Source organism: Pseudochaenichthys georgianus, chromosome 24 (genome assembly GCF_902827115.2).
Source record: "Pseudochaenichthys georgianus chromosome 24, fPseGeo1.2, whole genome shotgun sequence".
In the NCBI taxonomy this organism is placed as follows: Eukaryota; Metazoa; Chordata; class Actinopteri; order Perciformes; family Channichthyidae; genus Pseudochaenichthys; species Pseudochaenichthys georgianus.
This window is the reverse complement of record NC_047526.1, coordinates 31397055-31416937: the sequence shown is the minus strand read 5'-3', so window position 1 is coordinate 31416937 and position 19883 is coordinate 31397055. Positions and strand designations below refer to the sequence as shown.

At 40.3% G+C, this 19883-nt stretch overlaps 1 protein-coding gene across 3 annotated transcripts in view; it reads left to right on the top strand.

Annotated features, from left to right (window-relative positions):
• The window catches only part of scara5 (scavenger receptor class A, member 5 (putative)), a 99369-nt gene that overhangs the window by 43165 nt on the left and 36321 nt on the right, over nucleotides 1–19883 (top strand). For all 3 annotated transcript variants that reach the window (XM_034076297.2, XM_034076296.2, XM_034076295.2), the window contains 6 exons: nucleotides 401–600; nucleotides 1420–1598; nucleotides 2762–2888; nucleotides 3982–4150; nucleotides 10392–10472; nucleotides 13568–13675. In XM_034076297.2, the coding sequence (XP_033932188.1) occupies nucleotides 442–600; nucleotides 1420–1598; nucleotides 2762–2888; nucleotides 3982–4150; nucleotides 10392–10472; nucleotides 13568–13675 (823 nt within the window). In that variant the 5' untranslated portion in view covers nucleotides 401–441. The remainder of the gene's footprint in view (nucleotides 1–400; nucleotides 601–1419; nucleotides 1599–2761; nucleotides 2889–3981; nucleotides 4151–10391; nucleotides 10473–13567; nucleotides 13676–19883) is intronic.

The window sequence follows — 19883 nt, the reverse complement described above, 5'->3', positions numbered from 1 at the left end:
CAACATGTAAGAAGTAGAAAGTACAGGTATTTGTGTTCAACATGTAAGAAGTAGAAAGTACAGGTATTTGTGTTCAACATGTAAGAAGTAGAAAGTACAGGTATTTGGGTTCAACATGTAAGAAGTAGAAAGTACAGGTATTTGGGTTCAACATGTAAGAAGTAGAAAGTACAGGTATTTGAGTTCAACATGTGAGAAGTAGAAAGTACAGGTATTTGGGTTCAACATGTAAGAAGTAAAAGTAAAAAGTCGTCAGAAAAAAAAGTAGTGGAGTACTGATACCAGAAAGATGTACTTAAGTACAGTAACAAAGTATTTGTACTCCACTACTTCCCACCTCTGGGGATCAGTCAATCAACACATCTCTCACCCTCTCTTCTCTTTCTCCCCCCCTCCCCAGTCTCTCGTTCCCAGGTTTCCTCTCAGCACCAGCAGGTTCTGATGGAGAACGTGACCCGGATGTCGGAGCGCTCTCAGCGGCTGCAGCAGACTCTGGGCGAGCCGTCCACCCAGGCCGACCTGCTGGAGAACATCTGGAAACTGGAGAACCTCTTCCAGAACCACAGCGACTGGCTGCAGAGGCTGGAGATCCTCATCAAGGTAGCTCACAAGACTGAAGAAAAGAAGCAACACAAGACATGTCACAGAGCAGGTTCAAGACCTGGGAACTGTTACAGGAAATTAATAGATGACAAGATATTCAATGACAGTAATAGAGTTCCTAAATGCACTTTTTACTTTAAAGCGATGTGCTTTCATTATTCCTCTCCAATCATTTATGCTCTATTGTACTTTTAAGTTAATCATGTTTGTAGCGGCGATTGCTCATCAAAAAAGGCCACTCGTGGAGCTTAGCAGTCAGAGTTCCCAACGCGTGTTGTGGTGAAGGATGAGGTCCACCATGACGTAATTTGTATTGCTTTATTTCTTTCTCCAAGGTTAAAATGTTCTTTTTCGACTCACGTAGGCCTATCTAAAATTAAAACATAACGATCACGCACACACTCAGACACAAACAATCACGGTCAACACGGTTGAAAACGTGTGGCTTCCTCTCATCCCAGCTGATCACCTGTGCCCACATACATAGCTTAATTACCTCCCGTGCTCCCAGGTGCGCAGATTGGACGATGACGCGTTCACACACACACAGACAAACAAACCCCAAGCAGAACCCAACGCAAATTGGCTCCAACAATGTTGCTTATATACATTGTTTTAGAGCAATTGTAGTTCAAAAACACAACAGGATTTTTTCTTGAATTTACGATTAAATAATCTCAAAATTATTATATTTGTTTTCATAAATGTACCACTTTAATCTCACTGTATATGTTTTTTCCAATGGACCTCATACACCATCACATTTCTAATTGATATTAATGATGAATGACTATTTCTGAATCCCTTTCACCACAGGGCCTGGAGGTGGAGCTGAGGAACCTCCAATCTAACTCCCTTCAGTCGGAGGGCTACCTGGTGCAGCTGGACGACAGGTTGTCCTCCCTGAGCAGCTCCACCGGGAGGAACCTGACGAGCCTCAGTGTGGAGGTGACCCGAGCCTCCACCTGGCTCCACGACCAGGACCTCTTGTTCAGGTACAGCCCGAGGTGGGAAGTAGTGGAGTACAAATACTTCGTTACTGTACTTAAGTACATTTTTCTGGTATCAGTACTTTACTCCACTACTTGTTTTTCTGACACCTTTTTATTTTTACTGCTTACATTTTTAACACAAATACCTGTACTTTCTTCTTCTTACATGTTGAACACAAATACCTGTACTTTCTACTTCTTACATGTTGAACTCAAATACCTGTACTTTCTACTTCTCACATGTTGAACTCAAATACCTGTACTTTCTACTTCTTACATGTTGAACTCAAATACCTGTACTTTCTACTTCTTACATGTTGAACTCAAATACCTGTACTTTCTACTTCTTACATGTTGAACTCAAATACCTGTACTTTCTACTTCTTACATGTTGAACTCAAATACCTGTACTTTCTACTTCTCACATGTTGAACTCAAATACCTGTACTTTCTACTTCTTACATGTTGAACTCAAATACCTGTACTTTCTACTTCGTACATGTTGAACACTAATACCTGTACTTTCTACTTCTCACATGTTGAACTCAAATACCTGTACTTTCTACTTCTCACATGTTGAACATAAATACCTGTACTTTCTACTTCTTACATGTTGAACTCAAATACCTGTACTTTCTACTTCTCTCATTTCCCAAACAGCTGGTTCCTTTAGTCTGAATGTGTGTTGGTGCGTGGTCATTATTCTTTAGAGTCGTTGCGTGCCTATTGGTTGGAACACGATCCGTGTATCCATCACTTCCTGGTCTTCTCTAAAGAAGAGGGACCAATGGAAACGCTGTCATGTTGCCGTTGGTCGGCATGGAAACATTCATTAGCTAACAATGACATTATTGTTCTATTAATATAAAGGGAGGTCAGGTACTCTTTAAAGCAGCTGCTAGTTATGGGTACTTTTTACTGAAGTACATTTCAAAGCCTCTTTACTTTGACTTGAGTAAAGAAATGTAGTCAGTACTTCTACTTTTACCAGAGTATTTTTAAACACGAGTATCTGTACTTCTACTGGAGTAAAGGATGTGTGTACTTTTGCCATCTCTGGGTACAGCTTTATATTAGTGAAGATGCTCATTCCCGAAAGACGAAAGTGTAACTGCATCACAATGAGGGCTGCAGAATTAAATAATATCTGATCTCTTCTCCTTCAGGGAAGCCTCAGGTCAGGTGGGCTGGCTGAGAGAGAAACTGGACGAGGTCAACTGGACGGTGGGAGCTGTCAATCACACCTTCAGCAATGACATCAGTATTCATCACCTGAAGATACAAGACTTACAGGTTAATCACAACGTACACAAAACAGTCCTACACATTGGTGTTGCATTCACATGCTCCTTGGATTTTAAGAACATTTGTGTGTTCTTGAGCTTTATGTGGTTATGTGGAAACAATATGGAGATACAAGGATCTACACCAGTGCTTCTCAAAGTGTGGTCCGCGGACCACTGGTGGTCCGTGAGCGCCCCCTAGTGGTCCGTGAGTATATTGGTAAAATTTCACATTTGAAATAAATAAATACATTTAAGTTTTTTGCACTCTCGCGGGAATATCTCCGCAATGGAGCGAGCTTAAGTTTCACTTTTGATTGCGTGATATAGCCCAGATAAACACCTTCATCACACATGTGGCCACTTGTTTGTACCATTTTCAGGCGATTTGTAAAAAACGATGTGTTTTTGGATATTTGTGGAGTTAGGTGGTCCGCGAGTGTTTTTTTATTGGTTAAGTGGTCCTTGGTATGAAAAAGTTTGAGAAACACTGATCTACACCATACAAGGATTATGACTAAGAACTTTTAAACAGTGATTATTCGAGTTGTTATCCAAGTATACTGAAATAGTTTGATTTTTTATATTAGTGACTTTGTCCTAGACTTGTTGCAACATCACTACATTATCTAAATTACTAATATACAGCTTGATATACAGAGTTAATGCCATTTTAAAAACTTTTTTTAACTAATGTAGCTCAACATACAGCAACTAACGATTAAAACCTGATACCAAATAGCAAATTACATGTTAGCATTGATATGCAAAAATGACATAATAAATGTTATTACCATTGACCCAACATGTATTTTTGTCCAGTGATTTTTCACATTTCCGAAAACTTTTTACAACGTTGATATTCAGGCTTGTAAGTGGGGCATTCAAAGGAACAGGAACTTTTTTTCCCCTATGAAAAGACATAAATGCAGCATGAATCTACAACTGAAAAACACATGTTGTATAATTGTTGTAAGCACAAAGTCATCATTGATAAAGTACAGGAAATACACTTAATACTTTTAAGCTGAGTTGTACTCCTTACTGCAGCACACTGATGAAGACTGCAGCTGTTAACACTCCCTCTTCCTCCTTCTGCTCAGATCCAGATCAGCAACATCACAGAGGACACCAGCAGCCTCTGGGTGACCCACGTCCACACGGAGGCCGAGCTGAGGAACGAGATGGAGATCCTGAACACCATCACAGAGGACCTGCGTCTGAAGGACTGGGAGCACTCCCTGGCTCTGAAGAACTTCACCATATTCGAAGGTGAGTCAAGAAAAAAGATTCAGATCGTGGCTCTGAGGGCAAAAGAATAACGTTTATTTAACGAGCACTTGGCTTGTTCCCAAATGAGGCAATTCAGTGTTTCTTTATGGCCTAAATGTGTCACAAGTACACCTCTTGTTGGTTTAACCCCCCCCCCCCAAGTGCCCCTGTGGTTAGCTGTGTGCGTGTCTAATACGCATTCATTTCCTGATTTGCAGGTCAAAAGGCATCAAGATGTCGAAATTCAAACTTTTTATAATGTTTTCAGCGACAGATCAAGAAAAGACTTTATGGGCAAAAACATGAAGGACAAACAAAAGTCAAATGTTCAATGAAGACACCGACTGTACACGTTTCGGAAGTATGTAGTATGCAGCTAAGTAGAAGACATGACAGACATGTGAACGCATCATGAACCTTACCTGGCTGTTAGTATTAGAAATTCCTTTGGATGGAAAATGTGTTTTTCAAAAAGATAGTGCTAGAAGGCCTGAGCTAATAGATGTTTGCATTGTGATTGAATACAAGCGACAATAACACTAAAACATGATTTAACACCGTGTGATTAGTAACCCGGGGTGTAGAGAAACTCTGAATGTTCTTCCTCCAATCTGTTGGGGTCTGATTGGTCCCGACATCGAACAACTCTCTCTGCCCGGGCACCAAATGACTCCCCTGGCTTGTTGAAATCAGAATAGGTATGCTGATGTAATGCTGGCAGGGGACTGAGCCCGTGTTGATTGATGGCAACTAAAACCGAACAAGACCCCTGATTGTGCGTCTGCTTCACATGTGGGTGGGACGCCGTTTCTCCCCAACCTGGAAACGATTGTGGGTTAAATTTAGACGAAACATCCAGGGTAAAAAAAACAGCTCGGTCATTAGTTTTATCTCGGCAGCCCATTTGTTTGTTGTTAGCTGGCAGTCACCTTAGCCAAGAAAAGTTTTACATCTCTGTCCATGTCTATTCTTTCCCTGTTGTGGTCCCCTCTCCTTCTTCCCCTCTTTTTTCTTCTTATTCAGTTTATTTGCATTTAATTCCTCTGTGACTCATGCCACACATGTTACTTGTTGTATTATCAAAAGACACATAAGAAGCTGTTTTCAAATCTGGCCTGGAGACTTTTACTTCTGCAGGTGGCAGATAGTCCTGTGCTTACTGACGGATAATGAATCAAAGTCATCCTCCATGTTGTGGCTTATCAGTAAACCTTTGGATTTCCAGAGGCAACATGTCACACTTAATATTTTAATGTAAGAACTCGATGCTAAATGCTTAAGGTGTCTGCACACACACTATTTATGTTTCTTCTCCCAAGCGTATTCACAGTGATTTATCCAGGTTTGGCCAGAAAACAAGTCTCGTTGAAATACGTATCTTGACATCAAAGGGTTTTAGTGACACGCAGAGATTTTGGATTGAAGATCTGTTGTTGCTGAAAACTGCTGATGTGATGGAGTTTTTGCTGAGTTAGTCATATGTTGTGAGCCGAGCAAAGCCGAGGCCTGGAAACATTTACAGCCATCGGCGTCATCTGATGGCAATTAATGTACATTTTGAGTGTTGTGTTTGCTTTGCTCGTTAAGAGTGCTATAGCTCAGAGGTGCCTGGCTTACACACGTTGAAGTCTTATGTAGTTGTTGATTTTCATTTGCTACAATTTTATGCATTTTAACAAAAAGAAAAAAGATAGGAAGCGCAGGTCATCCATTTCAACGATTTCCTTCATAGATAGTGTTCACTACGTCTAGATTCCAACATCTTACTGTCCTCAGGAAATATCATTACTTAAAATGTCTCTAAGGGTCAATAGGTAAATACATATTGACTTGGCCAATACTGTAAATGTCTGTGTAACAGTATCTGTCCAACCAAAGCACTCTGCTCTAAATCCCCTCAGGATAGATCTCTTTTAAACACAGCCCTGCCCTCTTACATTAGGGACATACATTGAACAGGTTAGCCTCCTTATGACCACAGTGTCGTCCATCTGTTCTCTGTTAAATTGACTGTATTCTCGAATAACTTAAACCTTGATAGTGCCTTGCGTCATTCGTCATGGTGATGTATTTCAACAACCCCCGTCCCTATCTTCCCTACATCTGACATACGAAAATACAGACTCACTGCCCTGTTGCTCCATCCGATATTAGATTGACTGAATGTTGGACGGAGGCGCCTGAACTCGACACTAGTGTTGTACTCTTGGACTCAGCACTGTCAGATGTTCCTGAAGGGGCCGCTGGGCTTGTTATTGTTGAACCACTCTCAGCTGAATGAAGACATGGGTCCCGGAAAGCCAAGAGATTAATAATGTGAAGCTGGGCTAAAACAAACTATTTTGGAGGATGCAAGTTCATCAGGACCACCAGGGTGAACTGTGTTTACCAAAGCTGAGCGAGACAGACACACTTATATATCTTTAAAAAGTAGATGATTTCCAGACAGTATTTGATCTATGTAAAGGTTGGAGTGGATGTGTCCAGCTTTCTCTCTGCTGAAAGAAACATTTTGGGTTGTATTTAACTTTGGCAACTCCAACGATTCTTGAGATGGGTTGTGGTACGTTAACTCCCCTGTTGCTGCTAAATCCCTTTTCGCCAATTGGCATGAACACCAACACACACATTCACAGCCCAATACTTACCCTTCAAGCCACATTTTAGCCTCCTAGGGAGAAAACTCACCGCAAATCAACAATTACCTCATAATATCCAGGGACTTTTCACACGGAGAGAAAGCATGCACACGTTGAGAGGAAACTGCATTTTCAAAAAACCACCCGTACGAACAAATGCCAAACTTCATTGCGTCTCATCAGAAGGTGTTAGTCTGTGGAATAACTGTAACGATGCACTGAAATATTGTACAAGTCTATCTAAACTGAAAGTATTATTTAGGAGCCAAATCATTAATGGTTATGAACAGGACCTGTACAATCCCATTTGTTGTTATTTCTTGTAATTGTAAAAGTAATTTATTTCTGATTGTTTTGTAAAAAAACAAAAGGCAAGCATGTCGCTGATGACGATGACCTAATGTTTTATTTATATGAAAAATATATGCTCGAGGGGGGAGGACCAGAAAAGTATTTGTTAAGCTTCTTCTTGCCCCTGTTGAACATGGCAGACTATTTGAGAATTATTGTTGTTTTTTTGTTTTTGTTTTTTTGTTGTACTTTGTTATAATTATTAATTTGAGTGAGAAGAAAAAAAAATATATATATATATATATATATATATATACAGTGGGGCAAACAAGTATTTAGTCAGCCACCAATTGTGCAAGTTCTCCCACTTAAAAAGATGAGAGGCCTGTAATTTTCCCCTCAACGATGAGAGACGGAATGAGAAAAAAAAATCCAGAAAATCACATTGTCTGATTTTTAAAGAATTTATTTGCAAATGATGGTGGAAAATAAGTATTTGGTCAATAACAAAAGTTCATCTCAATACTTTGCTATATACCCTTTGTTGGCAATGACAGAGGTCAAACGTGTTCTGTAAGTCTTCACATGGTTTTCACACACTGTTGCTGGTGTTTTGGCCCATTCCTCCATGCAGATCTCCTCTAGAGCAGTGATGTTTTGGGGCTGTCGCTGGGCAACACAGACTTTCAACTCCCTCCAAAGATTTTCTATGGGGTTGAGATCTGGAGACTGGCTAGGCCACTCCAGGACCTTGAAATGCTTCTTACGAAGCCACTCCTTCGTTGCCCGGGCGGTGTGTTTGGGATCATTGTCATGCTGAAAGACCCAGCCACGTTTCATCTTCAATGCCCTTGCTGATGGAAGGAGGTTGTCACTCAAAATCTCACGATACATGGCCCCATTCATTCTTTCCTTTACACGGATCAGTCGTCCTGGTCCCTTTGCAGAAAGACAGCCCCAAAGCATGATGGTTCCACCCCCATGTTTCACAGTAGGTGTTCTTTGGATGCAACTCAGCATTCTTTCTCCTCCGTTTGGAGGAGAAAGAATGCTGAGTTGCATCCAAACTAGTTCACGGTCCTGCTGACCTTTGTGAACCTCTGACAATTCAACTCGCTCCCACAGCAGGTCATGGTTTCAGTTCTCCATTGAAATATCTATTACATTAATTGGACAAAACATGGTGCAAGCATCACATTCCTCTGAAGGATGCACAAACTAGCCCTTATTAAATTAACTCGTGTGCCCAATAAAATAAAAACCCAATACCCAGAAAACCTGACTCCTAAACTTTCTAGTAATAGGCACAAACACTTGCATGAAGATCTTTTTATATGTATCTCCTTGTTGCGTTTAGATCTGTTGTATTGTTGACTACTGAAGACCATAGATCTAAGAAGTCCAGTCAAAAGTGTGCAGAGGCTCAATGTTAAGACTGAGGCCCAAAGGTTAGCTCAGGTCAAAAGATACAAGGTCAGAAGAAAGTGCCTTTCACAAGCCAACACCACAAAACCTAAAGGTATTTTAAGTATTAAAGCAGACGCAATGAAGAAGCTGGAAGAAAGGAATGTTTGGCATTTTATTTTAAACAGCGGCAACAAACTAAAAAATGAATCTCAATTGTTTTGCTATAGATCAACTTTTCATTGCAGTTCAACCTAATGCTAACCTTAACCTGAACTCCTTGAGAGTCTTTAGTGGGCCTCACAAGAATAGAAATACAGCAACACACACCGATACACAGATGGGGCAGCAGACACCCAGCCTTCCTTCTTAAGGTGACCTTTTCACGGTCTCGTGACCAGTTAACTGTGTCCAGTTGTGAAGAAGCTCAATCTGTATCTCAAAGTCAGTCAGCGGCTTCAGATGAAGAACATTAGCGGCTCTGAAGGATCAGAACCGCTGGACATGTGCTGGACAATAACAGGCTCTGAATGGTTAAGCATTGCCACAAGCTGTATTGCAGTCCACCTTGATAAACATGTGGTTCCCATTGTGGTCTCTCTCTCTCTCTCTCTCTCTCTCTCTCTCTCTCTCTCTCTCTCTCTCTCTCTCTCTCTCTCTCTCCTCTTTCCAAGTACAATAAACGCTTTGGATTGAATCCGTGGACCAGTTGTAAGACAAAGTTTGGCCTACATTTTGGCCGCCATGTCACTGTGTGTTTGGTGTGTGTGTGAACTATAATAAAAGACAAGAAAATACCCGGGTTTCTTGACACTGATAACATCATTATCTGCAGAAATAAGCCTCATGTGTTCGTATCTCTCTCAGTTCCATGTGTTCCCTTTTTAAGTGATAAGCTACACGGTTACTGCCTTCCTTGACTTTGGCCACACTTTTCATAATAAGGGCTCCAGCTTACTGTAATAATAAAGGTCCTGACACACCCTTGGTGGAGCTTCCACTTCTCTTCAGGAGGTACAGTGAGATAGAGGCAATGTTGATGTCAATTTATAGTGAATGAAATAAAAATATATGCATCCTACTTTGTAAAAACCTGTTAAACTATACACTGCTGTAACTTTAATCTTCCTAAATCCTTGTTCTTTGGAGAATACCCTGCTGTCAGTAGTAAAGCTACGTGTTTGCATCAAGTATCTTTTCTCTGTTACGGAGTATCTTTTCTTCAACTTGTTGTTTTTCACAATCTACAATCATGATTCTCCTATGAAACATATATAGATAGATAGATAGATAGATAGAACTTTATTTTTCATTGTACAAGTACAACGAAATTACAACAGACTCAAGGTGCCAACACGCAACAACAAGACACTATAAAAACAATAAATGGGACTTAAAAAAAGGAATATGTACATAAATAAATAATAAATTAATTAAATTGCACGACTCCCCTCGTATTGCACGGAAGGCCTATATAACTTAAATATTAGCAGCGTTTAGTGCACATATGGCCCTGGGAAAGAAACTGAACTTGAGTCTGTTTGTCCGGGAAGACATGGTACGGAAGCGCCTGCCTGAGCGCAGCCGTACGAAGTGCTCGTTACCCGGGTGGTGTGGGTCCTTGAGGATTTTGACTGCCTTCTTAAGGCAACGAGAGCTGTACAGCACCTCCAGGGAGGGGAGGGGGCAACCGATGATCTTCTGGATAAAACATCAGCAATATAAGCTGACAAAGTTTAGTTTTTTCATCTCAACGTCAGTACATGTAATCATCCTATAACTGCAAGATAGTGGATGTGGTTAACAACGATCTACAATCAACGACAAAGTGTGTGCATTGGTATTTGCATTGAGTGCAAAATATCACCAATACTTTATCTCATCAATTGTGACTCTTCTCTCTGCAGGTCCTCCGGGTCCAAAGGGAGATAAGGGAGATCCTGGGAAGGCAGGACCCCCCGGGGCTCCTGGACTGACAGGATTGAGAGGTGGGTACTACAACTCTACCATTCGGATGTTATTGAGTAGAATAACTAAGACCTACGAAAGGATCACTGGAGGAAGAGATGTTGCAACGACGTACAGTACGTGTTCTCAAGCAAAGAGTTGGATGAGAAGTTGACGCCACTTTAATGTCTCGATTCTCGTTTCCGTGCTCTTATACATTTAATCAATATTGCTTCCAACTTCTATTCAAACCACTTAATACAAATCCTCAACCTGGAAATGCTGTGTTATTCAACTTTGAAGTATTTCATAGTTGTAATGTATGTAGGAAATGGAAGATCAGGTATTTCTATGAGTTCAAACTATTTCCTCTTAATTCATGTGAGCCCAAAGACGTAAAAAGTCTAATATTGCCTCGTGATTTTGGAAGGTTTTACAAGCTGTAGGTCATAAACGTGTCCCGTAAATGTACTATGTAAACACCAAGTCTTTTGAGTCACATGCCTTTTTTCACGTTTGAGCGTGAAATGCTGCCTTTTTACGCAAAACAGACTTCGGCTGGTGTTACTACCTTTACGTTCATAGGTCATATAGATACGCTTACGAAAACAACACCCCCAAGCTTTGGATGGGGATTTATTTTCAGACAGGGCATGGACGGGTCATCCATCTTTGTCTTCACCAAGAACCACAACATTAACCTTCATCCGGACACAATTGGCACGCAAGAAAGCTGAAATGACTATTTATCAGATACTGCGATATGAATCCAGATGTTTTTTGGACCCCTTCCAGCGGGGTACCTCTTCCTCTCGCTCCTCCCCTGTCATCATCCATCCCACATTCCCAGGCCGATGAACTGCAGCTCCTGCATGACATTTCCAAGAAGCATTATCTTTCTGCTGGATGGAAAACCCCCTCCATTAGTGTAGTTCCAGGAAAAAGTGAATTAAAATCATTTCTGTAGGAAAGCAGCCTGTTTAATAGATAGAGAGGAAACATAACATTGAATGGAAACTTCCCCGAGGACCAAAACGGAACAATGTGCCCAACATCCATCAAGCTTGTGTCTGTAGTGAAGGGCTCTTTGAATAATAACTTTAAGTCAACCACTGTAGGGTTCACTTCATACATTATTAATTGTACTTATAGTTGTTAAAAACGATTTGCAGAAACCCCTCAGAGAAGAGCCTTCAAGCTGAGAGATACTCAAACGATCGGATGTAAAACAAGATTACATGGGATGAAATGTAAACATTATATATGGGAAAAATACACATGTCTTGTCAAGTGGAGACATTTTAATTCAGGATAATTGCTTCCTAATCGAGGTCTTTACAGGTTATGAATTATGGACTTGATTTTGGATCTGAAACAGACCTGCGGAAACTTATACGTATCCATTTTCCTAAAAAGTGACTCAATGTAAAAGACTATGAGGAAAATCAGAGCCAGACTCAATACGATACAAACGTCCATGAAAATCAGTGTAACTCCGAGGCGATGCCAACTTGAAAGAAAAACCTGTTTTTGAAAGTTGATATTTCTTAGCTGACGTCTTTTGGATGATAAAAATACCATGTTATGAATAATATGTCTATAAAGCAGTGCATGCATGTTCTTCTATTACTCCATTTACATCGAGGTCAAACAAATCTGTCATCACGTCCAGGCTCTGAAAATCCTTTTTGACTTTCGTTGGACTTTCCTGCAGATCGCACAGAACACGTCTGCACTCCTTCCAAAATGTGATTGATTGCATTTTCCCAGAGGAGTTTTTATGCCGATGCTTTACAGCAGACAGAAAAGCATCATCCATTATCCTCGTCTTGTGTCTTTGTTCCTAATGCCTTCGATGTAATTGTTTCAATGATATTTCTGTGTGGTCACAACAGTGTAATCGGAGCATATCGAGGTATTGACAAAGGTGGCGCTTTATACGTCAACGATGCATTCAAAAACTCGTTACTACATTAATTTTAAGACGTTTGAGTGTGCTTAGTGTAAAGGAAAGTCCTCAATGAGTGCATCAGGGTGGGACTTTTCAAGAAAACTGTTTTTTATGGAACAAAATTAAGGATAGCGCTATTCTTCAAGCATTATGGATTTGAAATGTAGAGAGAAGTAAAATAACTAAGTGAAAATTACTTCTAACATCTGTATGTTGGTGGCGAAGTCGATAGGGACTCGGCTTGGTAACTGGAAGGTCACCAGTTCAAGTCCCGGAAAGACCAAGTGCTACCGAGGTGTCCCTGAGCAAGGCACCGTTCCCTACACTGCTCCCCGGGCGCTGTTCAAAATGGCAGCCCACTGCTCCTAACACTAGGATGGGTCAAAAGCAGAGAAACCGTTTCCCCACGGGGATTAATAAAGTATATCATATCATGTCTCGTGTATGCCAGGGCTAGGAAGAAGAACAGGATTAGGGCTTCTTGTAAATGTATCATGAAATCCTCGTATTATTACCTGTTTTTTCGAGTTGCTATGGTATATAGATGAAATGATTTCGCGAGTCAAAGTGAACTTTAATCCCTTCTTAATTCAAGGTTCAAGGTTCTTTATTGTCAAACTAACATAGCTACAGAGTAAGTATGTCGGTGAAAATCTTAGGTCACAGGCTTCTCCAACAATGCAACACAATAATACAGATAAGCAGACAATATTAAAATATACTATATTAAAAGTAATACAAAAAGAAGAAGTTAAAAAAAAGAAAATGTTAATACAAAGCCTGCGTTTAATGATTTATTTGTATTTTGCACCTAAACATCTCATGTATGGATTTGAACAGATTCCTCCTCAAATGCGTATTAAAAATAACTTGTGAAATTGTTTATTTAGTGGAACCGTATATATATATATACTTAAACGTTTTTTCTAAAACTGCCAGGAAGCGAAAACAGCTTTGAGAATACTAACATTTTAACTTTAACCTATTAAAGTTTAATGTCAAGTATTGAATACATGCTTTACGTTTGAATCCCACCTCAATAGTGCATGTGCTTTGAATGGTATCAAAGCTCATATTGAGGAGAGTCTCATGAACAATATTGCAGTATATTGTGCTTGAGTTTCTTCCTATTGAATGATTTGTAATCACTTTTTGAGTTCAAGCTTGTATTTGTTTGTGTTTCAGGGTTCAGCGGAGAAAAAGGGATGATGGGCAGCCGGGGAATTAAAGGGTCTGTCGGAGTCGACGGTTTCCAGGGAGAGAAAGGAGACATCGGACAACCTGGTCCCAGAGGTATGTCTCTCATAAATCAATACATGTTGTATATTTTCAGAACTACAACTTGTGTATTGTGGGGGAAACTTCTGAAGCAATAGGAGTCAGGACTCACACGATGGAGAGCTGGAGCTTTGATGGCAAACAAAGTTTATTTGGAGCTTCGGCCGGAGAATTCACAAGACAGGTCACGAGCCACAAGTTGACACAGTTGAGATGCCAAACCAATTCTCAAGATCTCTACCCCAGACCCATGTATTTAGCTAGTTCTGAGAGAATAATCAACATGCTGCATAACAAGATAGAAGCATAACACCTCTATCAGCTGATGCCAACAGGCAGGAACAGGGAGACAGAACACTGAGAGCACAGCAGCCAAGGTTACAGGTGCGTGTGCTCAGTCAGGACAGTTTGAACTGATAAACTGGGTCAAAGTTATGGAACTTGGAAAATATTTCCCCAACATGTATTATTTAAGCAATAGCTCACGACAGGCGACAAAAATACACACTCTGATTTAAATAGTTGTTTTTATTAGTAAATAATGATGTTCAAAATAAAATAATCCCTCCGTTGCCTTCTGCACAAAACATAGTGCGAGGTGGTTGCTATGCAACAACACTAACAGCTAGCGAACATATTAGACAGAGAGCGTTAATCGATTATTTGGCGATATATATTTACATTCATTTGTATGTTGCCGTTCACCCACTGAAAAACTGTCCAGCATCAGTAGCATGGCTTACGTGGTTACTTGTATAGGTTGAGGTTGTTCTAGGCCAGCGTTTCTCAAAGTGTGGGGCGCGCAGAGATGTGATAGGTGGGTCGCGGAAAAAAAAAAATTATTTAAAAAAAAAAAAAAAATTCAAATTTTTTTTTTTACATTTTTTTTTCACATTTATTTATTATTTATACACTGGTGGAATATCAAAACAACGGACCGCCCGGGGTGCAAAACGTATCAATGAAAAGCGACCCTCTACCACACAAAACAACACCTGTAGATAACCCAATTTGTGTTCTTTGAAATTGAAAAGGATATTGCATTGTGTTTGTTACTTTCGTTGCAGTTGTATGTCTTAAGTGTAATTTGGCATGCTTTTATTTTGAAGGCAAGTTTACGCTGTTGACAGTTGTTGTTGCTATGGAAACAAGAAACGTTTCACAGCGGGCGGAACTTGTCATAAAGTCCGCGATAATAAAGCCCACCCATTTAGAGGGAAGATATGATTGGTCAATTGTACTGTCATTTGACATTACTCTCGTTCAGTTACTATAGCGACCCTCTGTGAATTCATAGCTGGACGTCCAATCAGCTCCTGTCTTCACAGACTCGCAGAGAGGAGCTTCTTTCATTTAACCCTTCACATTCAAACAGAAACTGAATAGGCAGATTCATAGGATTTATTTCTTTGGAAATGTTATTTTAAATACAATTTAATCAAGTAATTTTGGTAAAACTATTGACAAATATTACTAAAAACATATTTAAAAAAAATATATAAAGAAAAATATAATTTGTTTTAATGTTTTTAAATATTATTTTGTAGAATATCTTAGGCCCTCAGAGACAGGCTCGCCACTGGTAAAAATCTCTCATACACACGTGTGAAACGCTCTCACAGACACACACAACAGCGTTGCAGTCGGGAAGAAAAGCAATGTGGAGCGAGAGAGAGAGAGAGAGAGCGAGAGAGCAAGAGAGAGCACACCTTTATCTATTTAATAAAGTTGTACAAAATAAAGTAAGAAATCATTCCAATGTGTACTATAGGACAGTAAAAAGTTTAAAAGGGGAGTGATTAGTCAAATATGCATAAATAAAAAGAAAGAATGCTAACTAGGTAACATAAGATAAGAATAAACAAGTTTAAATGATTTGTTGTGATCATATTCTAAAGATGTTTGGATTATTGAAAAGTATACAGCTCCCTTTCATCTGAGTGTTGAGAGCTGTATCCATAAATTCATGTTGGGCTCAAAGTAGGGCTGCTCGATTATGGTAAAAATCATAATCTCGATTATTTGGGTCAATAATTGATATCACGATTATTAAAAACGATTAACCATTTACTTTGAAAAACATCAATTTATTGAAGAAAATAATTTGAAAAGTATGTTTTTAACAGTTGATTACGTTTAAGTATAATTCAACTGAAAAACCTATTTAAAAAATAAATAAAATCGTTTTATTTCGATTATGTTGTTTTCATAATCGTTGCAAGCCAAAATCGTAATTGCGATTAAAATACGATTTAATTGAGCAGCCCTAGCTCAAAGTGCACCAGATTGATGCATTCAACTTCAACATTTAAAAAAAATCTTCCTGGGGGTGCATGCCCCCGGACCCTCGAGGATGTGACGTCCACCACCAAATAAAGCAGGTTAAAATAATTAAATTGCATACATTTTATTTTAGTAAACACTGAAAACGGGTCCCACAGACCCAAACAGCACTCAAAGGTTAAAGGTAGTATAATAATGTTAAAATGTGCTAAATATATACACTGCAAAAAGACGAGTAAAAGTAGCTCACGACTTGTTTTATTTTTTTAAAGTAACCCTCATCCTAAAAAAAGTTGGAGACCCCTGTTATAGAACGATACATTTGACAATTTTAAGCTTGGCCTACCATTTTATTGGAGCGATGAGGAACAGGTGGGGAATGACAGAAAAAGTTTGAGAACCACTGTTCTAGGCTGTTTCTTGGCGTGGCGAGAATATTGCTCCACTTTCTCCGGTCCCCGAGATTCGGCTTCCAGCAGCTCTGGAGAGAGCTTTCGCACCTGTGGCCACTGACGGTCATACTTCCTCTGCTTTGTTTCAAGACCCGCATCAGAAAGCTTTTGATGGTACTTTTCCAGTTGGTCTACCTGCTCTTCACGTAGCTCTGCATGTCGTCGTTTAGGTGCTTTCTGGAGATAGGCACTGCTCAATCCACTCCTCCAGAGTAAGACCCCCCGGAGGTCGAAGTTAACCTTAAATGTTTCCATCTTAAGCGTTGTTGGTTAGTTAGTTTCGTAACGGACGTGATGTAACGGCTGTAACGGTTGTAGCTTTTCTCAGACGCGGAGGGATACATGACTTGTGAAAAGTAACTACAATTCTACCCGTGATATACGCTCATTATATCACGGCTAAGAACCAATCAGATTGCTTGATTTGACTTGTCCGTGTTATAAAGAAAAGCAATGAACAGCCAAGAACGCCAATCTAGACATCGAAGCCCAAGAACAAACACAACCGATGCCTTCGAATAATTTGAGTTTAATGTAATAACGGGAATGCTGTGTACTTTATGGGTAACAGTAGTTACTCTAAATGAGCCACTTATTCACTCACCCGACAGCTCGTCATTCACAAGTCAGTAGAAAGAGCGTGTTACTCCCAGCAGTCTCGTACAACTCACAGCTGAATCTTCTCAACGCGTTCACAGCTCAAATCCTTTCAGACGCCTGCTGGAGATGTTGACTTTATTAGTAGAAAATTCCTCTGCAAGAATTCTCCGGCACGCCCCGATCTTTCACACGTTGTACATCACGAACAGGTGGCTCTTGTCTTTCTTTTTATGTTTCGCAATAGTAGCTAGTGGTTAACTAGCCGTGCCTTCTTATATTTATTCCACATAAACAGCTGTCTGTCCCAATCAAATCAGCTGTCTTACATGAGGTAATGCAAGGAAATGTTTTACCATGTATAATCGTAACAAAATAAACAGCTCTGTATATTTTTGAGCAGTATAATGTTCACGAGGAAAAGTGGAATTGAGAACACTGCATAACTTACAGCCTTCTGCAATCAGACAATGTTTTGAAACTATAGTGCCTATGACGTAGTTAAAAAGCACAAATACTTAAGGCAACAGATATTAAAATTAAATAGCTATTTTAGGATTTAAATCATCCATATAAACGAAGTTTTAAAGAAGTTTAAAGGGGCCCTATCATGCACATTTTCAGGTTCATTCGTACCTCTGTTGTGATTGGCCAAACGCTTGGAAATGTGTTGAAGTGCTAGCCAATAAAAGCACAGTGTTACATATTGATGTCACTATGTCATGGAAGTAAACAAAGGAGTCCAATGGAGGTGTTTTCCATCCATCCATCTTCTCCCGCTTATCCGTGGTCGGGTCTCGGGGTAGCAGTTCCAGCAGAGAGCCCCAAACTTCCTTTTCCCTGGCGACATCAACCAGCTCTGACTGGGGGATCCCAAGGCGCTCCCAGGCCAGCGAAGAGATATAATCCCTCCACCTGGTCCTAGGTCTACCCCTTGGTCTCTTCCCAGCTGGACGTGCCTGGAACACCTCCCTAGGGAGGCGCCCAGGTGGCATCCTAACTAGGTGCCCGAACCACCTCAACTGGCTCCTTTCGACGCGAAGGAGGAGCGGCTCAACTCCGAGTCCCTCCCTGATGACCGAACCTCTCACCTTATCCCTAAGGGAGACGCCAGCCACCCTGCGGAGAAAACCCATCTCGGCCGCTTGTATCCGCGATCTCGTTCTTTCGGTCATGACAATGGAGGCGTTGTAGGCTCTTTAATTAAGTTATGTTTTGAATCAATTGCAGATTTAAAAAGATGTATTATTTCCCCAACACATTTAAAAGTATGCAGTGACCCATGTGCTTTTGCACCGAGCCTATACTGCCCCTTATGAGCAAGTCAAAATAAGCCACTAATTCTCAAATATGATTCAAAATCCATAATGAGCATGTGATGGTGTCGGGACAGCTGAATATACGATTATGTTCGTTGGGGAGAGAGCGTCTGGAAATTCTTCCCCATTCTGTTTTCCCAGTAGTTTTCCATCGCACACTATAAATATATATTTCCATGACATGAGCGTTCAACTTTTCCAAGTAGAAGTGAGAATAAAAGGCCAACTTTTTGAAATAGAAAATATTTTGATCACGCTAAGACTTGGTGACGTCGTGCTACTGATTCTCTCTGCCTTTCCTTCCATGCTCTCATCCATTTATTAATCAATCAATCCATTTATCCACACCCATATAATCCCCCCCCGACGTGTTGATGTTTCCACTCTGGCATCACCAGCCACCCAGTGCCAACCATAACACACACACACGCACACACACACACACACACACACACACACACACACACACACACACACACACACACACACACACACACACACACACACATCACAGCACCATGACAAATGAGATTTTTGGTGTGAGCGTGTGTGTGTGTGCGTTCACGGTGTGTGTTCAGCCAGCAGCTGTTGCTGATCAGAGTTGGTTTTGGCTCAAATGTCCTCGGTTGGAGACCCGGTGTTGGCAGGTAGCTCCAAAACCTTGGACCAGATTGTTCTGTTGTCGTCGGTTTGAACGCATGGGTATGGATGTAATGGCCCTACACTCGGCACCAGACTCTCCTCCTTTTGGTGGATTTTTAGATAGTTATTGTTGTTGTGTTGTTGTTGTAAATGTTTCCATTACTGTGTCAGAATCAGAAATCCTTCATTTGTCCCACAGGGGAATTGACGTTGTTACAGCTTCCTTATTAAGTTAATAAAGTAATATAAGTTCAGATCCATGGTAAAAAAAAAATGCACTTGCTTTTTTGAGTATGTCGCTTCATGGTTTGTTGCACTTATTCTAAGTCACATTTGTAACTGTAATGTAATGTACAAGTAAAAGTCCTGGAATTAAAAACTTTACTTAAGTAAAAGTATGAGCCAATTCGCAAAGGTGCGCTAGAATTTGAAAATAAACAGCCGAAAAAAATCTGCCACTTCCTTCAGACTTCCGTACAGAGCCCCTCCTCCAACACACGATGGAAGGCTGACAGGCAGGTAGGCCATCCAGTTACTTTAGCCGGGCCGGCTCAGATGATTGGTCGTGCTTTTTACAGTACTAAGGCTTCCACAGATTACATTTTTTTATGGATTTTTTGTCAAAGCACTTCAGATATTCATTGCTATCGGGACGTTAAGAGCATTCCATGGAATATAACAAAAAGTGTATCTCGAGCCGGTTTCCCAAACTTACCTACCCCACCTTTAACATTGCAGCATAACTTATTGGTTAATTTGTATTTTCTATTCATTATCTAAATCTGCAAAGTAACTATCTACCGCTTCAAATAAATGTAAATGCCTCCAAAATATACCCTGTAGTGGTAAAGAAGCATAAAGTAGCATAAAATGGAAAGACTATAGTGCAAGTACCTCAAAAGGACACATAGGTACAGTAATCGAGTAAAT